At 41.4% G+C, this 18,624-nt stretch overlaps 1 protein-coding gene across 10 annotated transcripts in view; it reads left to right on the top strand.

Moving 5' to 3' along the window:
* atxn7l1 (ataxin 7 like 1) overlaps window positions 1-7,484 on the top strand; it is a 139,021-nt gene extending 131,537 nt beyond the window's left edge. For 9 of the 10 annotated variants that reach the window (XM_033037658.1, XM_033037653.1, XM_033037648.1 and 6 more), the window contains 2 exons: window positions 1,387-1,468; window positions 4,992-7,484. In XM_033037658.1, the coding sequence (XP_032893549.1) occupies window positions 1,387-1,468; window positions 4,992-5,056 (147 nt within the window). In that variant the 3' untranslated portion in view covers window positions 5,057-7,484. The remainder of the gene's footprint in view (window positions 1-1,386; window positions 1,469-4,991) is intronic. The other variant, XM_033037654.1, reaches the window with a different exon arrangement.
* Window positions 7,485-18,624: the final 11,140 nt, after the last annotated feature.

Here is an 18,624-nt window from a genome sequence, read left to right as displayed (position 1 = left end):
GAGTAAGAATTATTGGACCAGACAATGCATGTTTGTAGTCCTTGTACTCCCGGAATGAATTGCACTTTCAGCTAAGTTGTTCTAAAACGGCTGCAATGCTGGCATTCACCCATAATGGAATATAGTAACGATGTGCAGGAAGGAACTGCAGATGCTGGTTTACACCGAAGATAGACACAACATGCTGGAGTAATTCAGCGGGTTGCGCAGCATCTCTGGAGAGAAGGAATAGGTGGCATTTCGGGTCGAGACCCTTCTCTCAGTCAGGATTTATCTTAGACTCAGATAAATAAAGGTGAAACAATTATACATAAATTGTCCATAAATTTCACAAAATTTGGTAATTTTGTGAATGAAAGACCTTGTTTCTTAAACATCGCAATGTTTCTTTAGTTTCTTTAACATTTTGATAGTACCTGCCTCAAAAATAAAAATAATATTTAAAAAATAAATTAAGAAACATGTAGACAAGTGCATGGATAGGATAGATTTTGTGGGATATATGGGCCAAACACAGACAGGTGGGACTACTGTAGATGGGACATCTTGGTCATTGTGGGCAAGTTGGACCGAAGGGCCTGTTTCCATGCTGTATGACTCTAATCAATAAACAAGACATTAGTGCTAAAATATAATCAGAAAAAAAACATGTCAGTCCAATGGTAATGCAGGAGGTGGACTATAATGTTCCCTTGTCGAGATAGGAATAGAGTTGAGCAGGTTGGTTCAACATCTTAATACGTAGAAATGTAGCTGTTCCTGAACCTGGTGATGTGGGACTTCAGGATTCTGGACCACCTGCCTGAGTTGGTAGTAGTGAGAAGAGCGTTTGGCCCAGATACTGGTGATCCTTGATGATAAATGCTGCCTTCTTGAGGCAATGCCACATGTAGATGCTTTTGATGGAAGGGAAGGCTGTGCCCGTGGTGAACTGGACTGAATCCACCACACTCTGCTGCAGCCTCTTGCGTTCCTTGAAATTGCCATACCAGGCCAAGATGCAACCTTTGAAGCACATCTGTAAACGTTTGTTGCAGTATTCAGAGATATACTGAAGCTCTTTAAACTTCTAATAGAGGCACTGGCACGCCTTTGTCGTGCTTACATATATGTGCTGGGCGCAAGACAGGTCATCTGAGATGTTAACACGACAATTCAATGAAGTCTGACATTTAAAGTATATCATTTTTAAGATGCTGAATGGAAACTAACATCGTTAACATTGAATAATTATTTAGAAAAGATAAAATTTCACGTGATTAGAATGATTTAATGTTGCTAGATGGTTATATTTTCGGGATGCTGGATTTCCTTCTGCCACCAAGTAGTATCTTTTGGAAATGTTCATGTTATGTGATCTTCATTTTCTTTTGATCTTTTCTGTAGATTGGGAAAAGCAGCAGTACACTTTTATCACAGTCCAGTCCATCAACCACCACCAACTCCGCACATGGTAACAGACAAGTAGGTAACAGGCTGTTTGCATCACTTAACATGGCTCCTGTGGCGCTGCAGTTCATTTGAGTGACCTTTTGATGGCAGGATTGGTTTATAATTAACTCTTTTGCGTGTAGTCACTTGGAGGAAACAAGAGTTTCGGTTTCAATCCAAATCCTGTTCACTCGCTGAACTCCAGCAGTTGTCACCGGCAACATAACTGCATTTTCATCTGACATTAAGAGCTGTGTGACTGCCTGAGAATGCTTTAGGGGCGGGGACAATGGTAACGATTAATAAACACTTAGACAGGTACATAGATGGGAAAGGTGCAGATATATATGAACCAAATGCAAGCATATGGGACTAGCTCAGTTATAAATCCGGGTTGGTATTGATGAATGGGGCCAAAGGGCCTGTTTCTATGCTCCACGGCAAAGATTGCAGTAGGATCTGGATCGATTGGCCAGGTGGGTCATTGTCCTGTTGGAAGGCGAACCTTTGCCCCAGTCTGAGGTCCTGAATGCTCTGGAGCAGGTTTTCACCAAGGATCTCTCTGTACTTTGCTCCGTTCATCTTTACCTCGATCCTGACTAGTCTCCCAGTTCCTGCCACTGAAAAACATCCCCACAGCATGATGCTGCCACCACCATGCTTCACCATAGATATAGTATTGTCCAGGTGATGAGCGGTGCCTGGTTTCCTCCAGACGTGACACTTGACATTCAAGAGTTCAATCTTGGTTTCATCAGACCAGAGAATCTTGTTTAGGTGCCTTTTGGCAAACTCCAAGCGGGCTGTCATGTGCCTTTTGCTGAGGAGTGGCTTCCGTCTAGCCACTCTACCATAAAGGCCTGATTGGTGGAGTGCTGCAGATATAGTTGTCCTTCCGAAAGTTTCTCCCATCCACACAGAGGAACTCTGGAGCTCTGTCAGAGTGACAAACGGGTTCTTGGTCACCTCCGTGACGAATGCTCTTCTCCCCCCATTGCTCAGTTTGGCCGGGCGGCCAGCTCTATGGTTCCAAAGTTCTTACATTTAAGAATGACGGAGGCCACTGTGCTCTTCAGGACCGGCAATGCTGCAGAAATTGTTTTATATACCCTTTCCCAGATCTGTGTCTCGACACAATCCTGTCTCGGAGGTCTATGGACAATTCCTTCGTCTTCATGGCTTGTTTTTTTTTTTGCTCTGACATGCACTGCCAACTGTGGGACCTTATATAGGCAGGTGTGTGCCTTTCCAAATCATGTACAATCAATTTAATTTACCACTTGTAGACTCCAATCAAGTTGTAGAAACATTTTAAGGATAATCAATGGAAACAGGATGCACCAAAGCTCAATTTTGAATGTCATAGCAAAGAGTCTGAATACTTATGTAAATGTGATATTTCAGCTATTTCTTTTTAATTACTTTGCAAAAATTTCTAAACACCTGTTTTCGCTTTTATATTATGAGGTATTGTGTGTAGATTGATGATTAAAAATAAGAATTTAATCCATTTTAGAATAAGACTGTGACGTAACAAAATGTGATAAAAGTGAATACTTTCTGAATGCACTGTGAGTTATTGAATCAAAAACATCGGGGACACCTCAAGCTGTCTCTGCTCTCTGTGGTTTGAATGCCAGATATGTGAATGACTGAATGTTATTACTGGAACATGTAAGAATTCATTCCTTTTGAACTTAGCCCCAATGCCCTTTGTCACTTCCTTTTAGATGCCTGGTTGCAAACTTTAGCAGATAACTTTGCAGATTTCTTCTGATTTTTTTTTAAAATGAACTACCCAGAATTAAATTCAAGGAATCAATAACCCAACCACGCATTCAGAATTTGGAGGACACAGGTTTACTCTCTTGGCGAGATTTGTTTATTGTCCTAAAGTGAATGATCTCTTCTGAGGCAGAGTTGCACAAGTGCCTGTCATGCATTTCAGCAGAGAACAAGAGTGATAATGATAGGGTTGGTAGTTATGAAACTAACCATAGGACTGTAATGGTTGACCTATTTGAGGTCAGCTAATCCTGCATTATTTTATTTTTTTTTATGTTGGATTTGGTCGAATCTGCTGCAACTGGGAATTTGTTCAATTGCAAGCTCCTGTTTGAACTCCATCTGGTCTGTCACCAGCAATCCATTCTCTCCCAGAACAATGGGTTTCTATAGGGAGGGCATGATTCATCTACCTGGAGTCGTGTTCAGTGTTAATAATTCATGTTGCAAAGCAAAACATGTGTTAGAGCACCAATTGATGAAGTGCACTATAATGGCGCACTGACACTTAGAGAGACTTTAGATTTACAACAGGGAAACAGGCCCTTCGGCCCACCGAGTCCGTTCTGACCAGCGATCATCCCGTAGACTAGCACAATCCCACACACTAGGGACAGGTAACAATTCTATGATAGCCAATTAATCCACAAACCTGTACGTCTTTGAAGTGCAGGAGGAAACCATAGCACCCCGAGAGAAAACCCAAGCGGCCACAGGAAGAGCGTACAAACTACACACAGACAGCACCTGTAATCAGGATGGGATCAGGGTCTCTGGGCAACTCTACCACTGCACCATTGTGCCACCCCTTACACCCTGCCTCAATAGAAATGGTGAACGCTGACATGAATCACAGATATATTCATTTGAAAGGGTGTAACTTTGAATGCATTGAGGGAAGTTGGGAATGAAGCAGACATGGAGCATATTTATTGTGGTCATTAATTACAAAGTAGCAGTGATGATAATGAACATACGAGCCTGGCTGACTTGGAAGGTCGTTGTTCTTCCTACTGTCTATAAATATGTTTGCTAAGTCTTATGATTTGACTGCACAGTCTGAGGATGTTGTTTTACTTGGGGGCAGCCATAGATTTGATATGTTCTGGTTCAGATGGTTTTCTGTTGAGGATGTAGCTCATTGATCGATCTTTGACCCACTGTTATGCCAATTCAATTGTTATTTCATCTTAATGTTATCACCCTCGCTTTCTCTGACCAAACTTTCTGTATGAGGAGAGAGGAAACATTACTCCTGCACTCTTTGCAGCATCATTCATTCATTCAAAATTTACTTACTCAAAATGCTTTAAAGTAGATCGAATTATTGTCTTTCAATATGCTTTACAGATCTAAAAAACATCCTTAAATATCATCTACAAATCAGGGCTAGCTTTTTAACTACTGATACGGAAACGAAACACATTATAGTTAATTTTAATGTAAATGTTAATAATTTTAAATCTACTCCTGCTACATGCAAGAAGCTCTCATCTTATACAGCTTAATTACATTGTGGACGGTCAGGCAGCATCTGTGGAGGGAATGGACAGTCGAAGTTTTGAGTTGGGACCTTTCTTCAGCCTGAAAAAGGCCAAGACCCAAAACGTGGTCTGTTCATTCCTCCACATATGCTGCCTGAGCCCCTAAATGTTGTCTGTACATTCCCTTCAAATATGCTGCCTGACAAGCTGAGTTTCCCCTTTTGTTTTTTGCTCATGCTTCCAGCATCTTTGTTTCTTTGTCTTAATTGTACTTTTGCTTTTTTTTTGCAGCCAAAAATCCAGCAGTGAACACCATTTTTTGCGGGAAAGTAGTTTTGAAAAGCTTCAGTCGTTGAATGAGGCTCTGGTACTCGCCTTCGACTGCATAAAAGGACTGCGCTGATGAGACACAAACCTCTGCTCTGAAGACGTGAAGAATGCCTCCATCTCAGCCAATACCTCCGAGCGGCCTTTTACCCCCCCCTTCCTCCCCCCCTCCCCCATTCTTCTAGCAATGCTGGCTGAATGAGATGTGGTGATTTACTGACCAGAGAGATTCCTGTATCACTTGTCCTTCTGGTGGTGGTCTCGGGGTGCCCAGTAACGCAATACACCGGATTCCATAAAAGCCAGGATAATCATGATTATCCCCTCCCCTTCGAAGATAATTAATATAAATCATGATCTAAATCAGTCTGACATATCCACAAAGATAAAATGTATCAAAGCATATTTTTACCTGGAATTTTTTTAAATTCTCGACAATTGGCAGATTTTATGGAATCCAACGTGATTACACTGATTTGTATTCCTATAGTTTTTATATAAATGATATATGCTTTCATTAAAACGTTGTTTTAGCAACATGGTGGATTTTCGCTGTGTTGGGGTATTGAAGAAAAAAAAAGTCTCAGATTAGTTTTACCGGCTCTGATGTTTTACAATGGCATTTATAATTCCATTCCTGTGTAGACTCTTTCGCTACCAGAAAACAAACAAACAACTTTTCAAATGCAATTTTTCTTTGCCAAGGGAAAATTTGTTTTCGCTAATTGGCAAGAGTTGGCAATTTGAGAGAACCTTTTTAAGCTGAAAGGCAAGTGACAGAAACTGGATTGTCACCAGCTTTGTATTAAAAGGTGTAATGAAACAGCGGAGTTTTCTAGCATGATAATGTATTGAGTGAAGATGCAGAGGGATGAGAGGGGATAAGTGGAAAGGAGAAGCATAGGAAGTGTTAATGATGTCTTATTATTCAGTGTTAAAAGTGCACTTATTTTGTGACGGATTCTTCCCAATTAGAAAAGAACAGGCAGGGATTAGAGTAAACATGGATTTTCCTCTAATAAGAATGGATTTTTATGGTTTTAATAGTGGTACAGTAAAAGCGAAATCTGTTCTGTGTAATAAACTAAAGCTGGTGTGCAGAGACTGTTAAAATGAAGTTACAGCACAGAGAACTATTTTTCTTAAGCTAATCACCATCCATGCAGTTAAGAGGTGTTCCTTTAATTGTTAGTGTTAATTTTCATTAATTTATGATTTATCATTTTATTAATGCTCTAACTGGCCAGGATAGGTTCAGAAATAGAATTTAGGAATGTCAAAAGTTGCGTGTTTATATATTTTTTAAATGAATTTGGATTGAATTTTTGCTATGTACATTTTGTTAGACTGAAGATTGTGTACATATCCGTTGTTATTTTTGCACAAATGTTTTGTCATGATTAGCTTAGGAGCTTTTAAGTATTTTAATTTTTTCTAATTTATTGTGGGTTGTTATAAGACTACAGGGGGTGGGAAGTGAATTCCCAGTAATTAGAATAATTTTATATATAAATATATTAAAAAATAATGCTGAAGTCTGTCACAAATACAAACTTTCCTTTTAAAACTGACTGTGCTTGTCAGGAACTACTACTGGGTAGTGAGATGCAAGGAGAAGTCCGTGACTGAAGGGGACGGTCTGGTAATTAGAACAAGAGTCAATAGTTGCCCACATTGTGGGCCTTGGTATTGTATATTGTACCAGTACAAATCATGGACACAATGCATAAACCTGTCAGCCATAAAGAGACAGCAGATTACTGTATGCCTTCTTTTGTATTGATGTAACAATTGTATATAAAGCTGATCAAAAATTTGTAGAAAATAGTTTATACAGCATTATTATATTATTGCTGAATCTCAGTGAATTCTTGGGGAAAAAAAGTTTTTCTATTTACACCTTATTTTTTTGTTACACTGTTGACCCATGGCATTCTGACAAAACTCTGTGGGTTTTGCAATGCTGGTCAGTCATGGGTGTGTTAATACTGCTGTTGCACAGATAAAACTTTGCACCTGCCTCATTGTGCTTTCCTACTGCAGATTTAAATTCTACCCCCTCCCCCTCCCCCCCCCCCCATTCCCCATTTGAAGATATCAAAAGCATGCAAAAATCTTCATCTGTGCCATACCGTGACTGTTCTTTTCCTGTAAAAAATTTTATACACTACACATTTTCAATTTGCTTTGTGCAATTTTCCATCACCTACCCTCCAGCAGTACGATTGTGTTCATTCCATGCCTCCCTACATCTTTGTGGTATTGTTAACAGAATGGTGTCTAGAATAGCTGTAAATAGTTAATTCAATGGCGTATAAATTGAACAAACTTTGTTTCTGAATGACACTGCCATAGTTCCACCCCCAGGTTGGAGATATTCTCTAGTGAGGGATGTTTTTTTGTTTCGTTTTGTAACAGGCTTTGTAAATAAAAAAATAATTTATATGTTTCTAAGAAGTACACTTTCCTGTTGCATCTTTACTACAATTCATGGACTTCCTTCAATTGTTAGAAAATTGAATTTTGAAACCATGTGACTAAAATGTTTTCTCAGCCAGCTAAGTGAAGATCACAGTGGCACAGCAGTAGAGGTGCGGTCTTACAGTCCAGAGACCCCGGTTCAATCCTGACAATGGGTGCTGTCTGTACGCAGTTTATATGTTCTCCCCGTGACCACGTGGGTTTTCTCCGGGAGCTCTGGTTTCCTCCCACATTCCAAAGACGTAGAGGTCTGTAGGTTATTTGGCTTTGGTAAAAATTGTAAATTGTCCCTAGTGTGTAGGATAGTGCTAGTGTACAGGCATCGCTGTTCGGCACGGACTCAGAGTGCCGAAGGGTCTGTTTCCATGATGTATCTCCAAACTAAACTAAACTAAATCAAGTCAGCAACTGAAGATGATGACATTTTGTTTTAATTTTGTCTCAATTCATTGTTGCGGAATTTGGATGCGAAATTTAAGGGTGGTCGCATGTCGTAATGCTATTTTCAGGAGGTAACATCCCATGGTTGAGCCTCACTTCATTCACAAGCCAGGCTTGTGTTCCCAAATTTTCCCAGTAGTTCATAATCAATGTTCATAGGTGTGATAGTGATCAATGTTTCAACATTGAAATCCTAGTTGGCTTACACATATTAGTGAACAGAGTTTGGAATAAGATTGAAATTAAAAATTGAGCATAGCTCATTTCAATCTTACCAAATAGCTAATCGAGTTTTGGGGAGTCTCTTGTCCAGAGTAGGGGAATCAAGAACTAGAGAACATAGGTTTAAGGTGAGGGGGGGAAAGATCTAATAGGAATCTGAAGGGTAATCTTTTCAGGCAAAGGGTGATAGGTGTATGGAATGAGCTGCCGGAGGAGGTGGTTGAGGCAGGTACAATCGCAGCCTTTAAGAAACATTTAGTCAGGTACATGGATAGGACAGGTTTAGAGGGATATGGGCCAAATGCAGGCAGGTGGGACTAGTGTAGATGGGACATGTTGGCCGGTGTGGGCAAGTTGGGCTGAAGGGCCTGTTCCCACGCTGTATGACTCTATGACAAGTTGACAGCATAACTTGTGTCTGTCAGCTCCACAACAAAAAGCAGGTAATAATCGGAAGCTTGTTGTGCCTTGACATCTAGGGAATTCAACAATCTCTCTTTAGCAAGAGGAAACTTCAGATCATTGTAAGAAGTCTCCATCCTTATGTCATTTGACAATCGTATCATCTTATTCTGAATCCTTGTTGATACGCGTGCTGTGCATGGTTTGATGCCAAACTTAGATTGCTGGCCCGAAGTGACCAGGGTTTGGAAATGGAGCTGAAACAGAATCCTGATGATGGTGTCCGGAGATTACGTGCCAGTGACGTTCGTTGGAGGTTATATTGTTTTCCACTTTGAAAGTTTTCTGGCCAGGTCTTTAAAAATTTAATGTATAATATTTGTGCGGTTAACTCACTTGACAGTATGTCACCTCCGAAGGGCCACAAGTGCATTCCACTGCAATAAACAGTGCTTTTTGCTGTATTATACAAGAGTGAATCTCTCTCTCAAATAATTTAATGGCCATTCCAACCAAGCAGTAATAAAATGATTCTTAGCTGTATCAGCTTATAAAATAACTTTTTTACTCAATCCTACCATATGATTTTAAATATATATAATACCCAAATTGACTGTTTATGTTTCTCTAATGTACAGTTCCCTCCATAATGATTGGGACAAAGACCCATCATTTATTTATTTGCCTCTGTACTCCACAATTTGGGAATTGTTATAGAAAAAATCACATGTGGTTAAAGTGCACATTGTCAGATTTTATTAAAGGCCATTTTTATACATGTTGGTTTCACCATGTAGAAATTACAGCTGTGTTTATACATAGTCCCCCCATTTACGGGCACCATAATGCTCGGGACACATGGCTTCACAAATGTTTATAATTACTCAGGTGTGTTTAATTGCCTCCTTAATTCAGGTATAAGAGAGCCCTCAGCACCTAGTCTTTCCATCACCTTTGGAAACATTTATTGCTGTTTATCAACATGAGGACCAAAGTTGTGCCAATGAAAGTTAAATAAGCCATTGTGAGACTGAGAAACAAGAATAAAACTGTTAGAGACATCAGCCAAACCTTGGTCTTAGCAAAATCGACAGTTTTGAACATAATTTAGAAGAAAGAGAGCACTGGTGAGCTTACTAATCTCAAAGGGACTGGCAGGCCAACGAAGAACTCCACAGCTGATGACAGAAGAATTCTCTCTATAATAAAGAAAAATCCCCAAACACCTGTCCAACAGATGGGAAACACTCTTCAGGAGTCAGGTGTGGATTTGTCAATGACAACTGTCCGCAGAAGACTTAATGAACAGAAAAACAGGCTACACTGGATGATGCAAACCACTGGTTAGCTGCAAAAATAGGATGGCCAGGTTACAGTTTGCCAAGAAGTACTTAAAAGAGCAACCACAGTTCTGGAAAAAGGTCTTGTGGACAGATGGGACGACGATTAACTTATATCAGAGTGATGGCAAGAGCAAAGTATGGAGGAGAGAAGGAACTGCCCAAGATCCAAAGCATACCACCTCATCTGTGAAACACGGTGGTGGGGATGTTATGGCCTGGGCATGTATGGCTGCTGAAGGTACTGGTTCACTTATCTTCATTGATGATACAACTGCTGATGGTAGTAGCATAATGAATTCTGAAGTGTATAGACACATCCTATCTGCTCAAGTTCAAACAAATGCTTTAAAACTCATTGGCTGGCGGTTCATTCTATAGCAAGACAATGATCCCAAACATACTGCTGAAGCAACAAAGGAGTTTTTCAAAGCTAAAAAATGGTAAATTCTTGAGTGGCCAAGTCAATCACCCAATCTTAACCCAATTGGGGTCTGAAGAAGGGTCTCGACCCGAAACGTCACCTATTCTTTCGCTCCATAGATGCTGCCTCACCCGCTGAGTTTCTCCAGCATTTTTGTCTACCTTAACCCAATTGAGCATACCTTTTATATCCTGAAGAGAAAACTGAAGCGGAGGAGACTAGCCCCCAAAACAAGCAAAAACTAAAGATGGCTGCAATAAAGGCCTGGCAGAACATCACCGGCAACTGGTGATGTCCACGAATCGCAGACTTCAAGCAGTCATCGCATGCAAAGGATATGCAACAAAATACTAAACATGACTACTTTCATTTACATGACATTGCTGTGTCCCAAACATTATGGTGCCCTGAAATGGGGGGGGACAATGTAGAAACACTGCTGTAATTTCTACATGGTGAAACCAAAATGTATAAAAATGGCCTTTATTAAAATCTGACAACGTGCACTTTAACCACATGTGATTTTTTTTCTATTACAAATCTCAAATTGTGGAGTACAGAGGCAAATAAATAAATGATGGGTCTTTGTCCCAAACATTATGTAGGGCACTGTATATATATGTATGTATAAGTGTGTGTGTATCTACAATATACACATGTATGTGTGTGTATATATATTATAGGGAGAGAGACAGACAAACATTAAATCTGGGAACCATGTTCATAGATGTGACCTTTTTCTCCAGCTTATGTGGCTTGCATTGAAAATGTCCAGAATTAAGATACACCTTCCTTCTGGATTTGAGTGAGGCTGATGGGTAACAGATATTCATATTTCATTTGTGAACTTTATATGAATAGTCCTGTGCTTGAGCCAATTCCCGAGGTGCTGCTCAACGCAGCATTGTTGTTTCAGTTTGCAAACTGGATTACACTTTCCTTGTAGATAACTTGTTGATGCCATCGTGCCGATTCCCTTCAGTTGATCTATTTTAATAAGCCAAGATGGTGTAAGGAAATCTACAGAGTCCACTGGCTGAAGGAGAAGATCACCCAGGTGACGGAGCACGGTGATGTTTCCAGATCAAGAACGGAGCTCTTTCCCAAATGTAAGTTCAAGAAGAAATTTTGGAACTGATATCCGTACAAAAAACCACTTGTTTCAGATATGAGGATAATTTAGTATTTGGCATCATCAAATCCATCTTTCCCTTTTTTAATGTATAATTTAACATCTTCAATCTAACTTTGAACACTTTCCCTGTGCAAGTTTGGAAAGCCAGACGTTAGTTGCATGTCAGTTATCTTTAGAAGTTAACCAAGTATAAATGTTCCATATACCCTTTCACACAAAGGGTGGCGGGTGTATGGAACAAGCTGCCAAAGGAGGTAGTTGAGACAGGAACTATTCCAACGTTTAAGAAACAATTAGACAGGTACATGGTTAGGACAAGTTTGGAGGGATATGGTCCAAACGCAGGCAGGTGGGATTAGCGTAGCTGGGACATGCTGGGACGTGGGGCAGTTGGGCCGAAGGGCCTGTATCCACACCGTATCACTCTATGACTATATGCCACACATTAATAGATTATGAATTTCCCATCACCCTTAAAGTAGCAGAAAAGCAGTTTGGAGCCCAGGGATGCTATAATATGCCTTAATGAACAATAATCATCCCTTGGTTTTGTCGAACACACTGAGAATCACATGGGAAACTTGCCATATGCTCTCCATCCCAAAACCCAAATTCAACTAGAATACCATTGTGTGCGATATTTCTTTAATTCACTCACAAAACATATTTTGAGAATGAATCAAACCACAAGAGAATAAAATGCATTTTTAGAACTGATTTTCTACAGGGTCGTGCCCATTGCAAAGTAAAATAATATATGGACATGTTAAACCAAGTAGATGTGAACGAGTCAGGAATGTTTATTGGTCATAGACACAAAGCCCGAGTAATTCAGCGGGACAGGCAGCATCTCTGGAGAAAAGGGATGGGGGATTATTGGTCATCTGCACAGGCTATGAACCTGAACAATGGGATTCTTCCTTGTTGCAATTTTATCGGCACATTAGATGCAGCAACAATAAATATATATTCATTTAATTAAACTGAGTAAACTAGACCATGATGGTGAAGAAAAAATAAAGTACCTAGAGCAGTCATTTCTACATCACAAGGAAATAGGTTTAAATAAGTAGCATACTTCATGTCTTCGGATGGAATCCAGAGATCCAAGTTAGTGGATATCATATGGTGAAATTATCACACAATATCACGATCTCTTGGACCCCAAAATCTAATGAACACTTCCCCTGAATCGAATTGTAATTATCCAGTATACTTAAACACAATTGTGAAGTGTTGCAAAAGATTGCAGAGCTGAGGGTAATGGGGGGCGAGTTGGGCCGAAGGGCCTCTTTTCACGCTGCATATGTGTCCTGTTGTATAATTTTTATTTTACCATTTTCTGTTCTCTTGGGGTGTCGGGTAGTTAAGGAAACGTGAGGTGGCCACAGCACAGACGCCAGTCTCACCAGTCCCATTATTTCCCTCTATGTCCCATGTCACATCTGAATCTTTTCCCCATTAATCTGCATTATAGGGCAATTTACGTAGCCCACTAACTCACCAGCCCACTGTGAACGCCACACGATGGCCGCGGTCAGGACCCACCCTGCAACCCTGGTGCTGAGGCAGTAACACAGACTAGTGCACTCTTTCCCCCACTTTAGTCCTGTTGCTAATTTCACCATTTGTATTCCTTCGTTATTACCTCATCCCCAGCCAACAATAGACCATTAATAATAATAATAATAATAATATATCTTTTATTGTCATTGCACGTCAGTGCAACGAGATTTAGTGTGCAGCTCCACTGTGGGCTCCACCTTTCCCGAGTCATCGATGCAGGCTCTGCTTTGTCCTGTACCTTCCCATTCCTCTAGTTTCCCCCTCCCTGACTCAGCCTGAAGAAGGGTCTCGACCCGAAACGTCACCTTTTTTTTTTTTTCTCCAGAGATGCTGCCGGACCTGTTGAATTTCTCCAGTATTTTGTGTCTATCATCGGTGTAAAACTGCATTTGCAGTTCCTTCTTACTTGCACTTGTGTGCAGCATTTACATCTGTGTCTCCCTCCCCCCCCCCCCCAACGCAAGGTGATGAGATACAATAAGCTCCGAACACTTGGAAATCTGAAGAAATTCTTAACAAAACTGTTTCGACGTTATTGAAAAAAGTTAATTTTAGTCCTTAGAGATGCAGCGCGGAAACAGGCCATTCAGCCCGTCGAGTCCGCACCGACCAGCGATCACCCCATACACTAACACTATCTTACACACTTTTTTTAATTTAACCAAAACTTACAAACCTGCTCGTCTTTGGAGTGTGGGAGGGAACTGGAGCACCCGGAGAAAATCTGGGCATAGTTTGAAGATGAGAGGGGTAAAGATTAAAGATGTGCAAGGCATGTTTTTGGTAAGTGCCTGGAACACGGCTGCCTGTAACAGTGATGGTTTCAGGGGCTTTTAGAAAGACACGTGAATATGAAGGGATATGGATCATTTGCAAGGGGTTGGTTACATTTTAAAATCAAATCCTAGTTGGAAAAGGGCTGTGGAAAGTCAAAACGGGTAAGTCCACGGATGAATAGCAGTCAACATGTGGTCTGGAGACAATTTAATTGTGATCAGGAGTGAAGTTTGCTTTTAGTTGCCACTGTAATATGAAGGAATTTATAAAGAACGGGCTTATTTAATGATAGTTATAAATTACCAGGACACCCTTTAAATATTTATCAAACGTTCTCGCCATCAACTGAAGGGTTGGGAACCTTTAGATTTAAGCTTGTAGCTTTCTGGTACAGTAATTAGAAACACCTTTCAACACTTGGTGTGTTTAGTGAATATTAATGATGCTCTCAAAAAGGACTATACAAACTTTGAACAAAAGCCGGAGACGAAAGACAATGAAGGCAATAAAACTGTCATTGGATCTCAAGATTGACATACCATTGGAGACGCTTCAAGAGACTGGGGAGAAGGCTTAAAGGAACCCCACTTTGCAACTTGCGGAGAGGTTGAACGAGGTAGCTTTACCAACCAAATCATTGCCACAAAGCACGGTGTAGGTCATGGAAATCATGTTGCTTCTGCAATGACCCATCAACATTGTGTCTCCGTGGCAAGCTGCCCACTTACTGAGGCACACAATAGATCCACATGTTGACTTTATTCACTGTAAACCGTTCACCAAACACAATTGTAAATTGCAGATTTAATTTCCAATAATTCAGATCGAAAATTTGGAATCCGCAAAGAGGCCAAGACAAGTGAATGTTGTGGCTGATTACTATCCGAGCTGAAAGATGAGGCTTTTTTTGGAATAAAAGTGACAAAAAGAAACAGGGAGTCTCATTGTCTGTAACTCGTTTTCATCGAGCCCACGGCTAGCAATGGCCTGTTTCTTTATCATCATTACCTTTTTGCATTTCTTTCATTCATTTGTTCTATATCTCTCAACATCACCGTCCACATCTCTTGTTTCCCTTTCCCCTGACTCTCAGTCTGAAGAAGGGTCTCGACATGAAACGTCACCTATTCCTTTTCTCCAGAGATGCTGCCTGACCCACTGAGTTACTCCAGCTTGTTATGTCTTCCTTCGGTGTAAACCAGCATTTGCAGTTCGATCCTACACTGCGTTATATACTCATGTACTGTACCCCCCGCCCCCCGCCACAGTTAATAGGTAAGATCTAGTGGAGTATATTTCAACAGTTTTTCCAGTTTTCCACGAGGTTTACTTTTACATAATTCCTATATCCGTGAAATGTGACATTCATTTGTATCAGGCCTTGAGACAGCAAAAGAGATCCACCCCTTGTCACAAGTTATAGGAGTAGATTTAGGCCATTCGGCCCATCGAGTCCACTCCGCCATTCAATCAAGGCTGATCTCTGCCTCCTAATCCCATTTTGCTGCCTTCTCCCAGGAACCCTTGACACCAGTTCTAATCAAGAATTTGTCTATCATTGCCTTAAAAATATCCACTGCCTTGGCCTCCACAGCAATGAGTTCCGCAGATTAACTACCCGCTGACTAAAGAAGTTCCTTCTCACCTCCTTTCTAAAAGAGCACCCTTTAATTCAGAGGCCATGACCTCTGGTCCCAGACTTTCCCACCAGTGGAAACATCTTTTCCTAATCCACTCTTGTCCTGGTGAAGTGCTGACAGGTTGGCTATTCCAGGATTTTGTATTTCCTACCCAACAAACCCAGGAGTATGTATATATTTCCAGCATGTTGAACTATTTATATCTATAGTTTATTTTGTTTGTTAATTTTCTATAGTGTTTCTGTATCACCACAAGAATCGATCAGCATCCAGAAAATAAGACATTTCAACAGTTATACAGTTGCATAGTACACGTATTATTCATCAAAGCAATATTGTGAATGATTAAATAAATCATACTGCTGCAGTTTCTGAATTCTCAGGCTGCCATTTTTGATTGAAGCAATCTTGTCAGACTTTATTGAATTATATGGTCTTTCACCTGAGAATTTTTAAAATTATAACTTTTAACATTTGTTAAGCCTTTTTTTAAACAAATATTTCTGAAAATGCTATGAAATACAATTATTTATCCGTAATAGAAGTTTATCACACAAAGACAAGTTGGTGTCTGGAATGAGCTGCTAGAGGATGTGGTAGTGTTGGAACAATAACTTTTAAGGGGTAAGTTGTCAAATACTTGAATGAACAATGCATAGAGGAATTACTGCAGTCAAGTGAGAAAGTATACAGTGCCCTCCATCATGTTTTGGACAAAGACCCCAAATTTATTTATTTGCCTCTGTACTCCATAATTTGAGATATGTAATAGAAAATAAAATCACATGTGGTTAAAATGCACATTGTCAGATTTTAATAAAGGCTATTATTATATGGGGTGGGGGAGGGACTATGTATAAACACAGCTGTAATTTCCACATGGTGGAACCAAAATGTATAAAACTACCCATTAATAAAATCTGACAATGTGCACTTTAACCACATGTGATTTTTTTTTTTCTATTACAAATCTCAAATTGTGGAGTACAGAGGCAAATAAATAAATGGTAAGTAGACACAAAATGCTGGAGAAACTCAGCAGGTGAGGCAGCATCTATGGAGAGAAGGAATTAGCCACGTTTCGGATCGAGAAACGTCGCCAATTCCTTCTTTCCATAGATGCTGCCTCACCCGCTGAGTTTCTCCAGCATTTTGTGTCTACCTATGATTTTACCCGCATCTGCAGTTCTTTCTTAAACATAATTCTTGGGCAAATATATAAATGATGAGTCTTTGTCCCAAACACTATGGAGGGCACTGTAGATAGGTATGATGGTCAGCATAGACACTGTGGGACAAATGGCTTTTTCTATGCTGTACAACTCTAAAAAACAAAACAAAGTTCTGGAGCAACTCAGCGGAGCTGCTGCCTGACGAGTTACTCCAGTAATGCATCTTTATTATAAACCGACATCTACAGTTTCTTGTTCCATCATGATTATAAAGTTCTATTATGTGTCATACTGAATAAAGGAATGAAAAAATAAGCTTGTTTTTTTTCTGATTTGTTAAATACTTGCTAACAGTTGTTTCCTGTTAAATACTCTGTTCTTCTCACTGCCTGCCATTTTTATTCAAATCAAGTGCCAAAGTCCCTTTCTGTAAATGTTTATTCCATCAGCCATCGCTGACCTTTGGGCAACTGATCCCCGAGTTAAGCCACGGGGTGGCGCACTCCGCACACAACTTAAATTGAAGATAAGACACAAAATGCTGAAGTAACTGAATGATCAGGGAGCATCTCAGGAGAAAATGTATAGGTAACGTTTCGGGTCGAGGGTCTCATTTTCTCCAGAGATGCGGCCTGATCCGCTGAATTAGTCCAGCGTTTTGTGTCTATCTTTGGTGCAAACCAGCATCTGCAGTTCCTTCCCACACAGCTCACAACTGAAATATTCCCAGGAAATGTTTTGTGTTAATGAAGAAAGAGTCTTAAACTATTGATTAATATTTTGATGTAGAGGGGAAAACGCTCATTTACAATATTTTCGAAAACGCGATGCTTAAGGCTACATTTGTATTGTGAATACTGCTCACAAATAGGCAGTGACAAGCAGGCTGTGGTTTAATCCTCCAATTATTTGTAGCATTTAACATCCCAGTGAAGGCCGGGTGGTGGAAATATCCTTGGTACCATTTGTCACCCGTCCATGTCCTCTGCGGCGTTACTCCGGCACTTTGTGTTGTTGGCTTTAGTACCACGCAGGCATTAACCTAGTGGCTGCGGGGATGAACCCACTAGCCACGGGCATCAACCCACTAGCCACGGGCACTAGTGGCCACGGGCATTAACCCAGTAGTCGCGGACATTAACCCACTAGCCACGGGCATTAACCCACTAGCCACGGGCATTAACCCACTAGCCACGGGCATTAACCCACTAGCCACGGACATTAACCCACTAGCCACGGGCACTAGTGGCCACGGGCATTAACCCACTAGCCACGGGCATTAACCCACTAGCCACGGGCATTAACCCATTAGCCACGGACATGAACCCAGTGGCCACGGGCATTAACCCACTAGCCACGGGCACTAGTGGCCACGGGCATTAACCCACTAGCCACGGGTACTAGTGGCCACGGGCATTAACCCACTAGCCACGGGCATTAACCCATTAGCCACGGACATTAACCCACTAGCCACGGGCATTAACCCACTAGCCACGGGCACTAGTGGCCACGGGCATTAACCCACTAGCCACGGGTACTAGTGGCCACGGGCATTAACCCACTAGCCACGGGTACTAGTGGCCACGGGCATTAACCCACTAGCCACGGGCATTAACCCACTAGCCGCGGGCATTAACCCAGTGGCCGCGGCCATTAACCCACTAGCCACGGGCGACCATTAATTACAGTGACCGTGCGTGGTACCTGGCGTCGCCCGCCGGCTCTGATCCAGGGCTCAGCGAGCGCCTGCCGTCAACCTCTGCCGAGTGGACCCGAGTCTCCCGATGAGCCGAACGGAGCCGAACGCCGGAGCCGCCGAGCCGAGCGTCCCCGAGTGGAGCCGAGCGTCCCCGAGTGGAGCCGAGCGTCCCCGAGTGGAGCCGAGCGTCCCCGAGTGGAGCCGAGCGTCCCCGAGTGGAGCCGAGCGTCCCCGAGTGGAGTGGAGTGGAGGAGCCGAGTCTCCCGCGAGCGGCGCCGCAGTCAGCGGAAGTAGCGTC

Source organism: Amblyraja radiata, chromosome 19 (assembly GCF_010909765.2).
Source record: "Amblyraja radiata isolate CabotCenter1 chromosome 19, sAmbRad1.1.pri, whole genome shotgun sequence".
Lineage (NCBI taxonomy): Eukaryota > Metazoa > Chordata > Chondrichthyes > Rajiformes > Rajidae > Amblyraja > Amblyraja radiata.
This window is presented reverse-complemented; position numbering and strand designations above follow the sequence as displayed.